This window comes from Sceloporus undulatus, chromosome 4 (genome assembly GCF_019175285.1).
Source record: "Sceloporus undulatus isolate JIND9_A2432 ecotype Alabama chromosome 4, SceUnd_v1.1, whole genome shotgun sequence".
NCBI lineage: Eukaryota > Metazoa > Chordata > Lepidosauria > Squamata > Phrynosomatidae > Sceloporus > Sceloporus undulatus.
In genome coordinates this window covers 84,011,408-84,032,824 of record NC_056525.1, presented here as the reverse complement: position 1 = coordinate 84,032,824, position 21,417 = coordinate 84,011,408, and the positions used below count along the sequence as shown (strand labels likewise).

Here is a 21,417-nt window from a genome sequence, read left to right as displayed (position 1 = left end):
GTGTGTTTCACTGTCAAACAGCTTTTAATGTCAGGAAGTTCCTCCTAATGTTTAGGTGGAATTTCTTCTTTAGTTTGAATCCATTGCTCCAGGTCCTATTTTCTGGAGCAGCAGAAAACAAGCTTGCTCCATCCTCAATATGACACCCCTTCAAATATTTAAACAGGGATATCATGTCAGATACTTCCTGAATAGGCTACAATGACATTAGGACTGACGTTTCAGAAGCCCAGCTAACCAGGGCAGAGCGGGACATTGTTCCCTGGCTTCTGAGAATAGTTAGCAGGTAAACAGCAATCTCATTGGTGATTACTGGAGGTTGGGGCCACACTGAGATTTGTGTTTGTGTGCATGTGCTGCGTGTATTTATGGATGCACATTTACATAGCAAATGTTTTTGTGAGTGTGTGTGCAGGTTTTTCCCACCAAGGTACCTGACTGTTGCCCGCAAGACTACAAAACTTGTGCAAAATCATTGGTTTAACTTTAATATACTGAATCAGAGGTTGATTGAAATGGGCCCACCCTCCACTGTCTACATACTCTATTGGCCTCCCAAGTATTTATACCAGTTCCTTGCATTCTTTGGGGACACATATAAACTAATATTGCATCCATAATTACAAAAATTTTAACTATTTGCAGATTTATATAAAAAGTTTCTCTTTAAGGGATAAATCCAGGAAATATACTGAATATTTTATACTAAATCCAGCATGTCCACAGTTTCTCCAAGTTCACCCCACAAAGCACTAATGCAGGGTTTGCTTGCAGAAATCAAGCTGCTCAGCAGTTACTGTGAAAAGGGTCCGGTTTTTATCCCAGGTAAACACAGCTCCTCTTTCCTCCAGCTCTCTTTTCACCGCAATTAAACTGATAAGTACAGTCCCTTCCGTTACGTAGGGCTTCCCTACCACTGGGCCAAACCAATAATCCATGGGAGTTACATATTTCTTTCCCCTTATTGACAAGCATCAGATTTTAGTCTGTTTTCTGCAATTCATTGGCCAATTGACAACCCTGAACCCAGGTAGGCTATAGAAGGTATGAGAAGTGTTTTATGTACTCCTCCCTTGGCAGATATCATGTGAATCAGCTAAACCAGAAATACAGGTAAAGATAGAGGTGGAGGATATAGAAAAGCAAACAAACTCAAAGGGCAGAGAGGAAGAAGAAAGCCAGGAAGATGAAAGCCAGGAAAGTTGCTATTTGAGGAATCCTGGAGCAGCAGAAAGTCTTTATGGTGGAAAAATGGAAGAAACTGAAGTGGACATCGATACTCTGATTGATGAGATGGATTATATTCCTGGTCACTTCCACCTTGATATGAACTTGAATTTTGAATCTACTTCCCCATTGAATTTCCAAGGGAGAGACGTGAAGCTGAAACGAGAAAGCCTTATTTATGAGCTAGAGTCTGAAACTGGCACTCTGCAGTATGCCATCAGAAACCTCCTTGGGGTCTTTTCTTTCTACCTAGAGGAGGTGGAGAAAGCCAAGGAGATTTTTCTTCAGATCATTCAAGAGGACCCAGAGAACCTGAATGCTTGGACAAATCTGGCCTATGTTTATGACAGGCTGAATGATGAGCATGAAGCGGCGAAGTGTACAGAGAACCTCTCCCACTTAATGGGCTTGGATTCAGATGACGAGGTCCAAGGGAATCCCCAATTCAGAACAGCCCGTTGCTTGGCTGAGCAAGGCTATGCTTATGCCTTTGACGTTGGGCTATCGAGCGAAGAAGAAAAGATGGAGAAACTAACTACAAGCCTCGGTCTTTACAACAAAGCTCTTGCTTATGGGAAGCAGGTGGGTAGTGGATCAGAACTTTTGTCATTCAATGTTCAGTGGAGGGGAAATGGGACTGCTATCAGGTATACTGAGACACTACACAGAAAGGTGACAGTAGGTCACAACAGATTAGAATAGATTTACACAGACACACACATTCCTCATTATGCCATCCAACATTTCACAGGTAACACCTGGAAGTGTATGGCCAAGCAACTTCAAAGTATGGTCAAGATAACAAAAAGTATTCATGAGGAAGAACACACAAACTAGGAGAGGGCTGTTGTAGTTTGCTTTTGAAGGGGAGTCTGCTCTTCTTTCTGCATTGAATTCACTGAGTGCTGATTACTTTTGCTGTTGAAACTCAGTTTGCAGAAATTTAAGTAAGCTGAGAACAAAGGAAAGTGGGAGGAGGTAAGAAAAACTGAGACATTTTTAAAGCAGATGAAAAGAATAAAATAGCACAGGATTAACTAGGACTGTCCCTACCAAACCAAGACAGTTGAAGGATATGCTTTTTGTTGTTAACTGACTTTGAGTTGACCCTGACTCAAGGCAACACTGTGGATAACACATCTCCTATATCCCCTATCTTCCACTGCTCTGCTTAAGTCCTGCAAATCTAGAGCTATGGCCTCCCTGGTATGCAACTTTGCTCCCTTTCTACTATTCTCACTCTTTGGCCTGGAACAGATGGGCCTTTCGTGATGCCCTCGTCACGTGCTAGGGTTGCCTCGGGGCAGTGCGCCCACCCACCTCTCAACCCTAGCACGTGACGAGGGCATAAGAATGGTGGCACCCTATATACAAGGTGCCACTATTGTTATGTAAGCATTGTGCAGCGTCTGCACGGCGCTGCACAGCGCTTACACAACGAGTGCACCAGTGGTGCACTTATTACACCGCCGCTGTGGCATAAAAAGAACCCACTTTTATGGGTTCTTTTTCCGCTGCTGGGAAGCTGTGCAGTTTGGTGGATGAGGTTTTCTTTGGTGGAAAAACAGGTGCCAGCAGGCCGCCCTTTTTGGGTGCTCTGTACCACATCTTTCCTTGCATTATTGTCTTTTTCCAGTGAGTCATGCCTTCTCATAGTGGTGTCGCTAGGGTTGGTGTCACCCAGTGTGGTAACTCATGATGTCACACACACACACACACTGACCTACTCACACTATACCACCATACATCATATTTCTCAAATATCAAATATCACTGAATCTAATGTCAATAGTTACGACATAACCAACTAGCAAAATTAACATTATACCTTAAAATTACAATATCATACACACAACCTATATGTATTTACATATGCATAGTTTCATGTGGTTAATGTAAACATTTGGTAAAATGTGATGTTTCTAAAGAAAAATTTAAAAGAATTTTTTAATTTAAAAAATTTAAAATTTAAAATTCAAAAAAGTGAAATTTTAAATGTCAAGGGCCTCTCCTTTCTTTCTCTCACTCACACCACTCACCCCATCTCTTACATCATTTAAAATGGAAATTGGCAAATGCCACAGCCTGTTTCAGCCAAAACGCAGATAATTGAGGAGCAGTGGTGTCACGCCCCTTAAGGTGTCAGCTGATGTGCTTTACACCTCCACCACCACCACCACCACCACCCCAGTGACACCACTGCCTTTTCATGATATAATAATATAATAATAAAAGTTTCTTTTTATCCCGCTTTTCCAACTATTAATCAAAGCGGCAAACAGATTTAGGTAAAAATACACCGAGATAAAAACATTTAAAACAGCATTTAAAAACAGTCACAATAACAACAACAGGGCCTGCTGAGTGGGGGAATCCATAAACATTACAAGGTCATCAACAGAGGGGGTGAAACATAAAATGACATCTCATGGGGGGGAAGGCTTGGGAGAAGAAGAATGTCTTAAGATTCTTCTTAAAAAGATCTAAAGATGTGGTGGAGCGGAGCTCGTCTGGGAGATTGTTCCATATTCTAGGGGGCGAGATAGAAAAGGCCCGTTGCGAGGTCCTCGCATAACGTGCAGTTGGGACCTCCAGCAAGTTCTTCCCTGCCGAACTGAGTGTGCAGGGCGGATTATATGGGGAGAGGCGGTCCTCCAAGTACCCTGGGCCCAAGCCTTTTAGGGCTTTATAGGTCATTACCAACACCTTGTATTGAGCCTGGAAGCGAATAGGCAGCCAATGGAGATCTTTCAAGATAGGTGTTATGTGGTCTGACCTGGAACATCCAGCGACCAATCTCGCTGCCATATTTTGCACTAACTGTAGCTTCCGGGTTTGGTACAAGGGTTGCCCCATGTAGAGCGCATTACAGAAATCCAATCAAGAGCTTACCAGAGCATGTACTACAGTTTCAAGGTCCCTCCGGTCCAGGTAGGACGCAGCTGGCGTATCAACCGAAGCTGATAACAAGTGCTCCTGACTGCCGCATCCACCCGAGATGACAGCTGGAGTGACGAATCCAGGAGCACTCCCAAGCTGTGAACCGAGTCCTTCAAGGGGAGCATGACCCCGTTCAGGACAGGATGGCAAATCTCACCACCCGGACCCGGGAAACCTATCACTAGTACTTCCGTTTTCTCTGGATTCAGACTGAGTTTGTTTTTCCTCATCCAGCCCATTATTGACTCCAAGCAGGCATTTAGAGGAGAGATGCCATCCCTAGTCACTGCATCAGTTGGAGTCACAGAAAAACAGATTTGGGTGTCATCAGCATACTGATAACACCACACTCCGTGTCTCTGGATGATCTCTCCCAGCGGTTTCATGTAAATGTTGAATAGCATGGGGGACAGAATAGCTCCTTGAGGGACACCAGATGTAAGTGCCCTCCTATCGGAGCAGATGTCCCCCAGCTGCATCATCTGGAATCTACCCAAGAGGTAGGAACGGAACCACTGAAGCGCAGTGCCCCCGATACCCAACTCCCTCAGGCGTTCCAGAAGGATACCATGGTCAATGGTATCGAAAGCCACTGAGATGTCCAAAAGCACTAACAGGGACACGCTTCCCCTGTCCATTCCCAGACGGAGATCATCAACTAAGGTGACCATGACAGTCTCAACTCCATAGCCCGCCCGGAAGCCGGTTTGAAATGGGTTTAGAAAATACGTTTCATCCAAGATCGATTGAAGATGGAAAGCGACCGCTGTCTCGATTACCTTCCCCAAAAAAGGCAGCAGCGATACAGGCCGAAAGTTGTTATGAATCAGGGGGTCTAAGGAGGGTGTGTCCAAAGTATGCTGGATGCATGCCAAATATTTCATATTAATTAAGGGTGGCTGCTAAAGCACATAGAATGGACAGAGAAAGGGGGAAATGAAAGGGCCTTCAGCAGAATGACCAAAGACAGGAGCTGATTACTAAGCATTCATTGCTCCAGGTGATCTGGTGAAAAGGCCACATTCCTGCCATTTATTTAGTGCAGGTATGGGAATCAATTGGCTCAGATTCAACCTCCAGGGCAATTATGTAAGCCTTGGGTCCCTCCTGCACCCTCCTACTGCAAAAGTTTTATCTTGGTTTTGATGTACTTAAAAAAAAAAAGCCTCAAGGAGAAATCATTTGCACCATGCCCCCCTCCATAACCATAAAGGATATTTTACAAAATTGGAAGTAGACCTCTGGACACATTTGATTCATATAGGGAAGATGTTTGCAATCTATGATGATTTCTGGGGAGAAAATTGGTCCTAACATCCTACAGCCAAAGCCTACTAATATGATTGGTTACTAATGTCCATACAACTCTCTGTTCATAGGACAAAGTCTGTTCTAGAATTTGGCCCTGTGCAGACCAGCCATTAAGGCCAGCCTCACATGGCAGAGTCAGGGCATGCATCCATATGACACATGTCCTGACTCTATCCCAGGGTGCCATGATGCCGCACACTGCACTGCATGGCACGTGGCGTCACGGTGCTCTGGTGCTGCATGTGCATGATGCAGCACTGAAGAAGCACAATTAAGCTGTGGCACTGTGGCTATCCTTCCCTTTCCAGGGCGCAAAATGGAGCCACATTTTGCGGCTCCTTTTCATGCCCTAGAAAGGCCAGATCAGGGATGCGGCGTGCGGTTGCCACAGCCCCGATCTGGCTGTCAAAGGGGTTGCTGGAGGCTGCCTCTTTGGGGCTCTCTGCACAGCCTGTTTGTTTCCTTCTGGTTACTGCCATTTTGCTAAATTTGGGCAGCATGAATAGGGGAAGGGAGAGATGCAGCTAAAAACAGGCTGTGTGGAAGGAAGTGAAATTGGCTCTAAACTCTATTGACATTCATCCCATTTCAAATTATAGTGATTATTGAAATGAAAATTTTTAAATGCAACTCAGTATCTTCTTTTTTCATAATGAATAGTGCAAGTATCCCTCACCCTCACAAAGCCCTGCAAAGACCCCTGGTCCTGATTCCAAACCTCATGTGCCAATGTCTAATAGTTTTCCGATAAGATTACATGTACATATGTGTGTTTTTATTCCAGGCTCTTTGTTTCAAACTGTCCAAACAAAGGTGCAACCTTTGGTACACTCAGCTTACAGTCCTTTGCAGCACAGGCCATAGGAAGAAGCAGGTGGCTAGGCTGAAACTCTGTTTGCCGCAACAAACAGAGGTTGGGCTGTAGATAAACAACTGTGGAGGGCTCCAAACATCTGAAGAAACCAGGAAAAAAATTAGTAAAATGGAATAGAAGCAGCCATGGTCACAGGAACAACACATTTAAGAACTGCCATTTTCATTCTTGCCTTTCAAGCTGTTTAGTTCAGATCATTCTATAGTGAGGAACCACTTTCTGTCTTGCAGTAGTTCTGGGGTGTTATTCACATGGTGAAAATAAACCAGGTAGAATCTGGGTTGAATCTTTGTTGTTCACGTGCATTTTGAATACATCTGATTAAGCTGGGTGGGGGGCTGCCATAAAATTCACTTAACCCAGGATAATCAATGTTGGATTTTCCCCAATTTTTTAAAAAAGGTTTGGATTCTTGGCTGTGTGAATAGCTGAAGTGAATAGACTCAAGATAAACCCGGATAAACCCAGGATCTGAAGGCCTTGAATGTGCTTCAAATATATTTGTGTCCATCTTTATTCAAGTGCTGACATGTGTGAACAACTAAACCTGCAGACATATGCATAAATGTGGTTCCATAGAATGCATGGGTGAGATTATTCTTATAGTCACACTAAAAACACAACAACATGTTGGTTGTCTTACACTGTCACCCAGTTAAGAAACCTTAGTTGATTAAACCCGAAAGTTGTGGTCAATAGTTTTTCTGGGTTTTCCGTTCCCAGAAATGGCCTCCCTGGAACACATTGGAAACACATTTGGAACGCCCGGCAGCGACAGTGGCGTTCCGCCGTGTGGTAAACTAGCATTCTGGTTCTCATCACGCTCCAGGCTCGCGCCCGTGAGAACGCATTGGGGAACGCTTTTACCCTAGTGCGGTAATCTCCTCAGTTTGCAGCAACTGAAAAAGGCAGAGACAAAAGAGGAGGAAAGAAAAATTAGGCCAAATTGGGATAATTACAGGATACGAAATAGGACTTGATTAATGAGTGTGGAAAGTGTCTTTTAAAATTATTTGGTTGCTCTTAAATTAATGGAACTCATGTAATTTTGGAGAGATCAATAGGAAAATCCACATTAACACCTAAAACTTATTAGGGTATTAACCCCCATGAAAAAGAGCTAGCATATCTCCAAGATAGGGGAAGCTAGAGAAATTCTATTGGTCACTTCCCTTTCCCTTCCCCTTCCCCCAATGGATCGTTGGTAAATATAGGTGTGGTACAGACCGCCATAAAGCGCACCAACTGCACACTTCCTAACCCTAGTATGTGTGCACAGTGCTTGTCGTTACGTGGCGCTGTTCACACGGGGTGTGTGATGACAATGTCATGCATGCACTGTGTCCAAACGGCATGGCATGTTGTGCTACTAAATTTATTACAAACAGAGCTTTGTGTGTGACCTTTAAGGTTTCTGAAGCTACTGTGTCAGTGCTGGTTTTTGTAGGAATACAGCGACTATTTTCATGCTAATCTAGATCTGTATTTCAGGTTCCTTTGGAGGAGAGGAGAAGTTGGTATTTCACAATGACCACGCTGCATATCAGGTGAGAAGCGAATGCAGCAGGGGTGGGTAAAGAACAGCATTTGGGGGAGTTCCTTTTTTCAATAATTTATTTTTAAATTTTTGCTTAAGAATTCTCTCTATAGGACATGGGGGCATTTTTGCCATATTGGGGAGGGAGGGCAAGAGAAGCTTGAAAAAAAAATCAGGAAGTGATTATTGAAAAGATTATGAAATTTTTCCCCACACAGAAGGTGTGGAGGGGGACATACCCTCCAAGATTTCAGATGAAAACCAGGACAACTGAAGTAAGCTGAATACAAAGGGGTAAAGAGGAAGGGGGATAGAGAAAACGGGACATTTTAAAAGCAACTGACAAATTGGCATGACAGAGGATTAATCAGAACACTCACTGTCAAATCAGGAATGTTGGAGGGTATGTGTAACCTAAGGGTGTTAAATATGTACACACACACTACATTTATCTCTCCGTCCCTCCCTTTCTATCGCTCCATCTCTCTGTGTGCCCCCCTCCCCATTTTCCCACAGTTCCCCGCACCCCTCAAAAAATGCAGAATAAAAAAGTACCATCAGACCTCTTTTGGGCAGAGCGGAGTCTTTAAATTTACTTCTCTTGTTGAAAAGTAGGACATTGATTTATTGTCCTTTAAAAAAATAAATAATGTATTTGATTTTAAAACCGCACTGTTTTCTTCCAAAGAGTTCAGAATAAGACACCTGGTTCTTCTTCCCCACTCCCAGTTATTCTCACATAAAGCCTACAAGATCATTAAAGGTATCTGGGTTCAAGCTTATCTGTGACTCAGTAGCCAAAACAAAAATTATATGAAAACCCTAGATGTAGTGGTAATAAGAAATCCATGAGCAATTCTACAGTCTCTCTGTGTGTTTTAGTGGTAAATCCAGCTATGCATAGCCCAATTCAGCCCAAATCTTAGAAACATTTCTTTTTGGGATTACAAAAAGAAGAACATCCTGCACCACACCTGAAATCTTCTAGGTGGCTGGTCTATAACGGTGGAACATCCTTTCCAATATTTATTCCTAGATCCACCCAAAGATAGGAATAGATTGCGAGTTTAGATGTCTACTTTTTGTTGTTTTTGTGTGTCTTCAAGTCCTTTCAAACTTAGGTGAACCAATCATGGGGTTTTCTTGGCAAATTTCTTCAGAAGGGGTTTGCCATTGTCACCTTCTGAGGCTGAGAGAGTGTAACTGGTGCAAGGTCACCCAATGGGTTTACATGACACAGATGGGATTTGATCCCTGGTCTCCAGAATCATAGTCCAGTGCTCAAACCACTATACCATGATGTCTATACAGAATGGTAAATAACAATAATGGTTCCCTTCTTTGTTTCAGATTGGATGGGATGTGGATGAGCAAGGGAAATGATGAGGAAAAAAGGTTGCCAGCCTTCAATAGAACCCTGGTTTTGCTTCAGCAAGTCCTGAAATCCTCTAATCTACATTACAAAGGTAGGAAAAATCATTTAGGCAAATTGGAGGTATAAGTCACAAACTGTATGCAATCTGGCTGTGCATAAGCAGGCTCTTCCATTCAAACACTACAAGTCCATAGCTTATCTCCCAAGAGCCTGTTTGCACAAAAATCTCCATGTTTTTGTTGCTGTTGCTCCCACAAGTGCTCTCCGTTTTCAAAATATGGCTTAATTCATTGGACACAGGGAGGTCATAAAGTGAAGAGGAAAGCCCAGATGCACGATCTTCTTATGCACAAACAATGAAAACACCTTCGGATCTTTTCTACTGTGGCTAGCATCCCATTAGTAACAGATGGGCACACAGATCTTTGTTTTGTTTTTTATAATAATTTTAATTAGTTTTAAAAATATATGAAAAACAACACTTATCATCCATTCTTGAAGTACAGCGTATGCAGGTTGCTAACAATAGTTTTTACCAGCGATATTTTCAATATATTCAAAAGTAGTACCATACACATGACTATCAAACCTACCTAATCTAGCATACCTTCCTTTCTTTTAAGTTGACATTTTTATATTTTAAATTATTTGTTAAGTAATAGTATCAAAAAACATGTTTGTTATACTAATTATACTTGATCTTACAAACTCTTGTATCCCTTTACAGTTTTCATTTGCAGAAAGTAGAAAGTATAAGCTTGCTCCAATTAAACATACATTAAGTATCATTGGGATTCCAACAAGATCAGACTGTCTTTCAGCTTTTAATTTACTAAGTAAGCCAAGCCCTTAGCTAAAGTTTAACTTAAATCCAATCCCAGAACTGCGTTCTTTCCCCATTCTTTCTGGAAAAAAGAGATATTATTATTCCAGTCTTCTTGAAATAGATTCGATGGTTCATTTCTAATGCCTCGTGAGAGTTTGTCCATCTCCATCATGTCCAAAAGCTTATACAGCCATTCTTCTTTCGTAGGGGTTTCCTTTAACTTCCATTTCTGGGCATACACTATTCTTGCTGCTGATAATATATAAAATAATATTTTACCATACTTTTTTTCCAAATCCAAATTTATTATATTTAGTAAAAACACCTCAGGTGAGAACTTAAGTGTTATATTTAAACTTTTTTTAATTTTGAAATAAATCAGTTTCCAGAATTGTATAGCTTTCCCACATGTCCACCACATGTGGAAAATTGATCCTTGTTCATTGCCGCATTTCCAACATAAGTTACTGCAATTATTATACATTTTACTAAGTTTTAAGGGTGTTAAGTACCACCGAAAATAAATCTTATAGCAACTTTAACATTTTGACTACACATATACGTCAATCTTTTTCCCCAGATAAATTCCCACTGTTCTATATCAATAGAAAAACCAAGGTTTTGGGACCACTTAATCATGTTATCCTTGATAACTTCTTCTTCCATATAATATGTAAGGATACATTTGTACAATCTTGCTAACAAAACATCCTTGCTTGACATTAATCCCTTTTTTTAATAGGGTGCAAGAGACTATTCTCTAGCCTCTTGCACCCCATCCACTTCCCCAGCAATTAAGCCCTGGCAGGGAGGGAAGTGTCTGGGCAAGAAGAACAACTTCTAATCCATCTGTAGTTTGCAAGAGAAAGAGACAGAGGAAGAGAAAGGAAAACACCAATGTCATCACTTTGCCTCTGCCTCCCTCTCTCTTGCAGACTGCAGGGGAATGAAAGAAAGTTACAGCTACCCAGTCACCTCCTTCTCTTATAGACATTGATCAGAGCAGTGGTCCCATGGGGTATGGTTGATACTGTGGGATGCAGGATAGGCAGGCACTGAGCTATGAAAGCTTCCCTCCTGCAATCTAGGCCTATAATTCCCAAGAACAGTCTCTATTTGATTTCTAATGCCTTTGGAATCAAATAAAGCAGAGTAGTGCCATTTCCAGAGTGACATCAAATCCACCTCATATGTAATGGACTGCAGTTCTCACAATCATGAGACAACACCCCCTGACTGGAGATGATAGAAATTATAGTCCAACATATACAGAGGAGATTAGGTTGAAGAAGGAAGTGTTAGGGTCGATTAACTTTGGTTTTGTTCCTTCTCTTTCTTTAGCATTGGCCTGGTGTTACCTTGGGATACTGCTAGAAAGAAAAGAATCATTCTCAACTATCCCAATGGGTATCCATGATTGTGATTACTCTGGAACAGAACCTCTTGACTGCTTTGGAAAGGTAGCTTTATGTTGTTGTTGTTGTTTGCCTTCAGGTCCAATGTATGGCACCCTAAGGTGAATCTTGGCAGGATTTTCTTGGCAAGTTTCTTCAGAGGGGGTTAGCTATTGCCATCCTCTAAGACAGAGAGAGTATGACATGCCTAAGGCCACCCTTATATGGCTGAGCTGAGATTTGATCCCTGGTGTTCAGAATCATACTCCAATGCTAAAACCATTACACCACAGTGGCTCATATATTATATATAGGTTTCTATGAGCAGGATACAAATCTAAATAATAAACAATAGATAGAAGGTAATAAAGTTAAAATAATGCCATTACCTGCAGTGGCTTATTTTCTTTGTTAATAAGAGTTAGGTTTGTAAAATAATAAAATGAGTAGGCATGTCATTACCTGTTTGGTTGTAATGGGAATCATGCTCCTGTAGTATTCAGAGAGATAGTTGTGTCGGTATGTTTTACTATTAAAAGACACAATCAAACTCCAATAGTATTCAGACAGATAGAATACACTAGCACCTTTGACACTGAGAAAAAATGAATTTCATGCATATGTTTTTATGAACTGTAGTCCACATAATAATAATAATAATAATAATAATAATAATAGCAATAATAACAACAACAACAATAATAATTTATATCCCACCCCTCTATGAAACACAATCGGGGCAGTTTACAATGTTAAAATTATACATTCCCAAAACCATTCATTCCCACCCCCCCTTAAAACACAATTAAACAATATTACAGTTAAAATATACTTTAAAAATTATTATAATAACAAAGAACAGTGGCTGTAGTGAGGTCAGATCCAAGCTGGAATCCCTATTTTCGGCTGGGGATTTACTCATGAAAGGCCTGCCGGAAGAGATCCATCTTAACAGCTTTCTTAAAGCTGTTTAGAGTAGTAATATGATTGCTCTCATCTGGCAGGCCGTTCCATAATCTGGGAGGGACAGCTGAAAAGGCCCTCTGGACAGTCGTAGACAATCCCGTTTTTAAAGACTGTAACAGATTCCTCCCAGAGGACCTGAGTGCACGGGGCAGATTATATGGGAGGAGGCGGTCCCAAAGATAGGTAGGACCCAAGCCATTTAGGGCTTTATAGGTGATAGCCAACACCTTGTACTGTGCCCAGAAACTAATGGGCAGTCAGTGAGGTGATCTTAAGATCGGTGTTATGTGGTCTCTTCTAGATGTACCGGAGACCAATCTGGCTGCCATGGTCTGTACTAGTTACTACATTTTACTAAGTTTTAAGGGTCTTAAGTACCACCGAAAATAAAGACACAATCAAACTCCAATAGTATTCAGACAGCTTCCGGGTCAGGCACAAGGGCAGCCCCATGTAGAGTGCAGTACAGAAATCCAAACAGGAGGTTACCAGAGCATGTATCACAGTGTCAAGGTCCCTAACTTCCAGAAAAGTGTGTAGCTGCCGTATCAGCTGGAGTTGCTAACAGGCCTCACTTCATCAAAAAACATTTGTGGACAAATATATATGCAGATATGGAGAGTAATGTGCAGTGTAATAGAAATATGTTAGTGTGGCAATAATTGTCAGTTTAATGATGGTTACAAAGAGAAAAGGGAAAAGGTGTGAGAAAAGGTTTTACATACAAGCATACATAGGCAGATATATATAGGTATAGTGAAGGGAAGTCTTTGTCTAGTGCAGTGGTCCCCAAACATGTTTGGGCTACTGACCCCTTTCCTTTTGTGTGACAACCCTAGTGCACCCTGGGCTTATTTTTTTTATTTTAGGTTTACTGCAGATTCAAAATAACCAATCTCAGTTGCTGCTCTCTTTGCACTAAGTCACCTTGGGAGCAGCAACTGAGCAACTGGCTGAGCAGTGACTGAGGAGCTTCTTGCTTGTACCAGTCTTATTCTTATTCTTATTCTTATTATTATTAACCTTTATTTATAAAGCGCTGTAAATTTACGCAGCACTGTACATACAATCTTTTTAATTGGACAGCAAAGGCTGGCAAAGGTGATAGCCTTTTTGGTTGACTGTTTGACTGGCTGCTCATTCTCTGCTCCCTTTGCACCCTGTCATCCTGGGAGCAGCAACTGAGCAGCGGGCTAAGCAGCAACCAAGAAGCCTCTTACTTGTGCCAGCCTTGCAGCAAAGGCCAATGTGAACAAGAGGCCTCAGTTGCTGCTCCCAGGATGACCAGGTGCAAGGGAGAAGCTTCTTCCCAGAGAGGAGGGATTCTCAGGCCTTCATCAGGGCAAAGAAAGGTGCACCCAGTGTGTGTGTAGGTGGTTTACAGAGGCCACATGCTCTGGACTAGTGACTGTTGTGGGCCAGAAAGGGAGAGATTTTAACTACAGAAGCTGCTGCAAGACAAAGGACTCTGTCCAAGAATCAAACACAGATACTCCTTCCCCAGAGACAGACAGACAGACAGACAGACAGACAGACAGACAGACAGACTCTATCTATCTATCTATCTATCTATCTATCTATCTATTGCCCTGTTCTTTAGAAATGCTCTCAGAGTGGAAGACACTCTGTGTCTTCCCCACACAGCTTCAAGAGTTCATTCTCCCACCCCCCCCCAAATGTTTTCTTCTGCTACCTCTTTTCTCATCCTGTCTGATGAAAAAAAGTAGGAGCAGTAAGGCAACTCCAACTTGCCAGCCAAGTCCCAACAAAGCTCACTACGCTGAAGCAGGGTCCCAAATTAAAAGCTCCTTTTTGCTGCCACTTCTTCCCCACCACCATGTGCTCTAACTCTTTGCTCCAATGTCCCAAAATGGTGCCACTCTGAGCCATGCCCTGTGCCCAAGTCTCACAAGAGTTTCCTAACTGCCACTACTGGTGAAAGACGCCAGTAAGGGAGTGAGCTCACATGGGCAGACAAAATGCAGGAGATAGCACCACACAAAATTATCAGCAAGGCTATGCGGTGGTTTTTTCAGGACCCTGAAAAGACGTTTCATGCAAATCTCATTCCCACCATGGTCCTAAAGGCCACTGATTCCCCTTGTCTTTCCTGCACACCAATAATTTGACCCTGCTGCCCCCCTTTTCCCCTCATTGCCTCCCTACTGGTCCTGTAGGCTGTACAGTTGTTGTTGTTTTTTAATAAAAAATGCATTGCTCTACTTGGTTATAATCCATTGCTTGCATTTTTGAAAACAAAAAGTATGTACCTAGAGGCTTTACCTTGACCCAAAAGTAGACATCTCACATTGCTCTTTTCTGTAAACATTCTCCACTAAAAGGTAATACTTTCTAAACTGGATAATCATTCCTCCGACCAATACCTAAATAAAGTTTATACCCAAAGATCTCCCATCTTTATAAATTCTAGTAGTAATCTGAGTGTTGAACACTTTTGGGAAAAGCTATATAAATAAAATAAATAAATAAACTTTATTTATACCCCGCCTCTCTATCAGTGACAATCGAGGTGGCTTACAGATAAAACATCCATACAAACCCCATGGCCCATATATAATTTCTGAAGTTGGAATTACCATCTCACATTTTGCTTTTGAAGCAGCTTATTTACAATTTACAAAAAATGCTTATTTACAAATATGTATTAGGGGACTTACTTCTAAATAGATATGTAGATGATTATGTTGTAATTAAGCAAAGTCTCTCCCTTTCTTTCTGTCCAGAACTCACATACCATAATCATTCCTTAAAGGGCAGAACCTGTTAGGGTTGCTAGAGCAAAAGCTGGAGAGGATCCCTGCAACTTTAAAGGTTGTATGAAAGAAGGAAGTTCAGCAGGCTTTCTTCTCATGCAACCAGGTAACAAGCAACACCTGCTAGAATTCCCTCTTCTACACAATTATTAAAAGTACAGGAGCTTTCCAGTTTTTAGCCTGGTAGTGGCCAGGTTATGAGTATAATCAAGTAAATTTATCCTGTTTCTGGCCCATGGATCAACAAGGTGGAAATTCATTAATGGAAAAAATATCTTCTGGATTGTTTTCTTTTAAGGCCATAGAAATAGCAAAAGATTGCCCACCTGTTCTAAACCGCCTGTCAAAAATCTTCCATTTCCTTGGCAAGCAAGAGATGGCAATGGCTGTCTGCAACATGGCCTTAGATGTGCTGCCTGATCCAGTACTTAATTGGCAGGCCTACTGTATGCATGCCAAGGTAAGTATTTCATCATTAAAACACTGCCCTTATAATAAGCAAATGTTTTTTTGAGAGACGAGCTTTTCCTATGGTAATAGCTTTGAGTAGGATTATTAAGTCATGAACTTGGGGTGTATGGCATCAACATCCTATTTTTTGACAGGTCTGTTATGGAGGATAAGGCTAGTTGGCATTATTGGGCATGGTGGTTTTGTATTACCTCCAATTGTTGTTGTGTGCCTTCCAGTAGTTTCTGATTTATGGTGATCCTAAGGTGAACCTATCATAAGGTTTTCTTGGCAGAATGTGTTCAGAGAAGGTTTGCTTTTACCTTCCTCTGAGCTGAGAGAGTCTGACTAGATCACCTAGTGAGTTTCCATGGCTGAGTGTGGAATCAAACCCTGGTCTCTCGGTGTCCTAGTCCAACACTCAATCCACTATACCTCACTGGTTTTCCTTACTTCCAAAGTGATTTGTGTATCAGTAACAGTTGGCAGAGAGAACAGGAAAGGATATATGTTTGTGTCTGAACTTCCCATAGACCAGATTGGGCAAAGTGTGTCTTGAAGCCTGTATTCAGCCCTCAAGGCCATTTCTGTATCACCAAGGGTTCCCATCTCATTTTTTACATGGAGCATATTTTTGTCCCCATTTGGCCAGTAATATCTCACCAAGCTTCTGGGAGGGAAACTGTTGGTTATTCTCCCATGTTTTGTACCACTCATCACCTTTTTCAGACCTCAATTAACCTTGCTCCAACCTGCCTGCTCCAGTCGTGTCTTGATTTAAAGAAAGGCCCAAATAAGCCAAACGCTTATTTTTCAACATCTCATAGATGTTGGGGCTGAATGCCATCAGTATGCTGATGACAATCAGCTTTACTTCTCTTTGTCATCTGAGACAACCATTTTTGTCACTTGAGGCCCCATTAGACATGGTGACTAAGGCCCAAGACAGACGAGCCAAAAGTGCCATTTTGCTGCCAAAACTAGGGTTCCAGAATGTGTGGCAACCACACGTTACAGAATTCTAGTATGTGTGGGCGGCAGCCTAATGATGGCCTCCTGTCCACACAGGGGCCACCATCTTTAAGTAAGCGATGTGCAGCATCCGCACATCACTGCGTGTCACTTAGATCATGAGTGCACCAGTGGTGCACTCATGACGTGACTCATCTTCTTTTTCCTCTGGAGGGACAGTGTGCATTTTGGCAGCTGCGGCATCCCTCTGGAGTTAAAATAGGCACCTGCACCACACCTAAAAGTGCTTGGGGCCAGTTTTGACTCATCTGCCAACTACCACCTTTCCTGGACAGGGATAACATAGCCACAGTAGTCAATGCACTGGTTACTTCCCAATTAGGCTACTGCAATGCAGTGGTATCACTAGGGAGTGCAGGGGGTACATAACATACTACATGACACCATAAAAGGGGGTGACACCACTGCTCTTCAAACAATGGCCTGTGTGGCATTCACATGTGTCCAATTAAAATGTTGAAGAAATGGGTGAGTGTAGTGAGGCTCAGTGGAAGGAGAGGCCCCAGAGTTTTGTATTTTCAAATAAAATTTATTTTTTATTTTAAAAAAATTAAAAAATATATTTTATTTTTTAAAAAAAACCACCTTTCACCAAATTTTCACTTCAACCACATAAAACTATGTATATGTAAATGCATCGAGGCTGTGTGTATGATGTTGTAATTTAAAGGTATAATTTAATTTTTTGCTAGTTATTTATGTGACAACTATTACCATGACATTCAGTGATATGTAGGAGCAGAAATTACAATTAATAACATTCTGTATGATGTGGGATGGGAGCAGATTAATTGGGGAGGGTGACACCATGAGTTACCGCACTGGGTAATGCCAACCCTACTGCTGCCACTGCTGCAATGCACTCTGTGTGGGGCTGCCCTCGAGGACAACTCAGAAACTGTAGAGAGTGCAAAATGCAGGACCGAGACTGCTAGCTGAGTTTCCATTTTGATTCTATATAACAGCAGTTCTGAAGAAATGACATTGGTTGCCAATATGCTTCTAGTGTAAATTTAAGGTGTTAGTGATAAGCCCTAAACAGCTCGGGGGCCTTGAGGAGAGCACTTCTTTGTCTATATGCCTGCCCAAGAACTGAGATATATTAGAGGGTCCCCTCTCCTCTATGTCCCACCAATTGAAGAAATACATTTTGGAGGACATGGGAAAGGGCCTTCTCTTCATTGGCACCCCCATTGCGGAATTCCCTCCCTCTGGCTTGACTAGAACCAACACTGGGAGCATTTTGGAATCAAGTCTAAACCTGGCTTTTTTATTAAAGCTTTGGGTCTAACTGATTTTATCCAGAATACATATATCCTATGGTTGTATTATTTAAAATTGTTTTAACTGCTTTTAAGTCACCTGGTTTTAACTGACAAAACTAATCCATAGTTTAATCTTTTAAAACAAGTGTTACTATTTTAAATTGATTTTATTGTAAGCCACCCTGAGATCTTCAGACATAGGGCAGGATGTATATTTTAGTAACATAAATACATAAATAAAAATCTAAGCTGACTTGCTGTAGCTTTCCAAGGTTTCAGCAGTAATGCAAAATAAAGCATAAGTTAGGATGAGTAAAGAAAGCTCAACTACTCTTTCTGTTTAGATGCTAATTAAGTTGTATTTACGTGACTTGGAACGTCTTAAAATGGGCTTGGGAGGAATGCCAGACCAGAAGAATCTCTTTGATGCCAAAACGGATCTTGAGAAAGTCATGAAGGTACACCCATGCCTCAAGACTTATCTTAACCTAGGCCAGGTAAATAAAAGCATCTACTTTACCCAGACCTTTTTATTGTTCTTGTGTGTGTGTGTGTGTGTGTGTGTGTTTCTTATTATGTCATTTTATATTGGTTACTATTTATGTTGCTATTTAGCTAGACTTTTAGCAATCCTAAGGAGTGTGTGTGTGTGTGTGTGTGTTTTAAAAATCATTTCTACTCTTTCTGTCTATTTACTACATGTATAAGGTTGGCCACCAACACATATTCTCTGGGCAGTTAACAGAGTAAAACAGATAAAATGCTTTTTTTAAAAGCTGAAATTTAACCAGTCATCCCTCTCCATGAAATTTGCCTTGTAATGGAGACAGAAGAAAAGACAGTGTACAGTACATTAAAATAAACTAAAACAATGAAATTGATTTAAAACAATTAATTTAAGAAACTGTTCTATAGATTGTTGTTTTCATTTAGGCTGAGAGCTGCTGTGAATTATGGTTGAGGGATGAGCTATAAATAATTTAAATGCATAAATAAATAAAAGGATAAATACCACAGGGAAAGTGAAAACCAACTGATGGCAATGAGAGCCAAGAGAATGTGGAAAAAAGAGACACAAGTGCAGCTGATCAAAGATGTTGCAGAAATGTAATCAGTAAAATCAAATGAATTATAGCTATTTGAAACACAAAGAAAAGATGTAGCAGTTTCTGATCCTGCGTATCTCTGCAGAGATGAGTATCTTAAGGTCTGTAGGACTTACCATGTTCATCACAATTTAAATATGTGTAATTTATGAGGCTGCCACGAGTTGACAAGCAACTTGAAGGTACACAAACCCATGCACACACATGCACACACACAAACACAATGCAACATTGGTACTAAACTATGGCTTGCCCTTGGGCCAGTTGTTTGGAAAGAAGAGACTGGAGAAGGCTTTTTAAGCTGGATGTGAGTCTTATGTTACCTTCCCTGATTTAAGACATTCAAGAACTTTTAACAGATAATTTTTGACCTGCCAGCTTATTGGACCAAGTCAATGTACTGAAGCTGGTGTATATAAACTCTGAAATAGCCATGGAATGGGATTTCTCAGGAAACATATGGAGAGGAAAATGTGGTCTACTTTACAAAAAAGAGTCCTCTGTTTGAAGGGCTGTTGGAGGACAGTCCTGTGTTTGAAGCTGTTCTCAGTACACAACGCTGTTCAGGGCAGAACTTTAAAAAATAAAGAACTGTAATAAGCAAGAAGGGGGGCCTTGAAGTTGTCCAACTGCAGTCAGTACCTGAGCAGCAGCACCTAGCAAGATGTACAGCTGGTCCTACACATTTGTTACTTTGACTTTTGCAGATTTGATTATTTACAGATTTGATTAATATGTTATCTCTAGGAATCTCTAGGTCCTCCAGTGTGACTTTGACCATGGAGTCACACTGGAGGACCCAGAGATTCCTAGAGAAAACAATTCTCTAGGCATTTGTATGTCCTCTAGTGCAATTCTATGGTCATCTTCTGCCAGATGTTGGCTGGAAAGTTACACTGGAAGACCTGGAAATTCTTACAAAGGTGTTCTCTCAGTTTAAAAAAGTGTCTTTTTATTTGCAGTCTTTGTTTTTTTTGTTTTACTTTCACAGGGTTCCTGTGCACCTAACCCCAGAAAATGTGGAGGGCCTGCTGAATTAATTTCATTATAAACTATAGTATTTCTTAAACATGCATCTCTATGTAGACATTAACATAAGTACATTATATCAGACCCTTTGTCCTCTTTCATCTCTTTTGGTAGAATATTTGTTTTGGTGATGTATAAGCAGCCACCCCACTTCTCTCTTGGGCAGCCTTCTGAAGAACAGCCTTCTGAAGAAGCCCTTTTTAAATACCTCATACTCATACCATGTGGTAAATACAGCAGAATTTTGTCTACAACAGTTCTCTGAAGTTCAGTTCTCTCTGACGGCCTCCAGAGCATAACTCTATAGTTTTAGAAGGTGGAAGGCTTTCCTCCATAGAAAGTGTTTTAAGTCTCATTGCAACTTCTTTTTAAATTCTTTAAAAAATTCTATATTTTCCTCAAAATGTTCTTTTCTGAATGGTGTGGGCTGTCTTGGTACTTTTCAGGAAAACAGCACATGTATTCTTTAATAGCATATATGAAAAGTGTTTGTGTCTTTCCTTCTCTTTTCCTCTGCTCCCCTTCTAGGTATATTATTACATGGGAGTAGATGCCATCCAGGAACTTTTCCTTGTGGATGAAAATGCCCTGAACAATGCCCTCATGTTCTTTGCTAAAGCCATGGAATTTGACCTGGGGAATGTCTTGCCTGAAATCCAGCTGCTGAAGGGAAAATGCCTCCGTCTAAAAAATGAAGAACTGAATGCCATTGAATGTTTCAAGCAGGCAATAGAGCTGGACAATGTGGGCTCAACGCATACGGAGAGTTTCCGATGCTTAATGGAAATACTGCTTACATTATTCAGCCAGAAGAAGATAAATACAGAGATGCTGATGAAGGAAGTAGAGCTGTGGGTGAAGAAGGCAGAGACGAAATATCCCAAGCAGCGGGTTCAACAGGAACTCAGGCTGGTTTGTCGTCATCACACAGCCGAGGTGCTTGAACTTTCCAAAGCTATGGTAACAAGAGGGAAGACAGAGCTGGTGAAGCTGCTCTTTGAGACCATGAAGTGTGACTTCAAAAAAGGCAGAATGAATGAACGTTCACTCTCCTTTTGATCAGCTGGTTTCTTAGTCATATCACACAACCATGTTTTCCACCAACTCCAGTACCTTACAGTAATTCAGTTCTGCTCATTATTGGAGCAAAGAGACTATTTTTTAAATAAATAAAAGACGATATAATAGGATCTAATGCTTTTTAGAGCACTCAATAGATATTATTCTATACTCATGGATGAGGCGAGGGTGTGTGCTAATATTCAGAAATGTCACTTCCTCCTTATTATTCACTACTAAAAGTATTCCACT

General features: G+C 41.2%; 1 protein-coding gene across 1 annotated transcript; it reads left to right on the top strand.

Moving 5' to 3' along the window:
- The first annotated feature begins 1,251 nt into the window (after positions 1 to 1,251).
- TTC22 (tetratricopeptide repeat domain 22) lies at positions 1,252 to 21,165 on the top strand. The gene is made up of 7 exons (XM_042464919.1): positions 1,252 to 1,809; positions 7,844 to 7,899; positions 9,240 to 9,355; positions 11,432 to 11,550; positions 15,523 to 15,684; positions 18,316 to 18,468; positions 20,635 to 21,165. Exons 1-7 carry the CDS (start codon positions 1,252 to 1,254, stop codon positions 21,163 to 21,165), a joined length of 1,695 nt encoding a protein of 564 aa, XP_042320853.1.
- Positions 21,166 to 21,417: the final 252 nt, after the last annotated feature.

Excerpts from the sequence above, each read along its gene's own strand:
- TTC22 (XM_042464919.1), top strand. The coding sequence starts at position 1,252 with ATGGAAGAAACTGAAGTGGACATCGATACTCTGATTGATGAGATGGAT. Across the intron at positions 11,551-15,522 it reads CTCTTGACTGCTTTGGAAAG|GCCATAGAAATAGCAAAAGA; the intron begins GTAGCTTTATGT and ends TTTTCTTTTAAG. Across the intron at positions 15,685-18,315 it reads CCTACTGTATGCATGCCAAG|ATGCTAATTAAGTTGTATTT; the intron begins GTAAGTATTTCA and ends CTTTCTGTTTAG.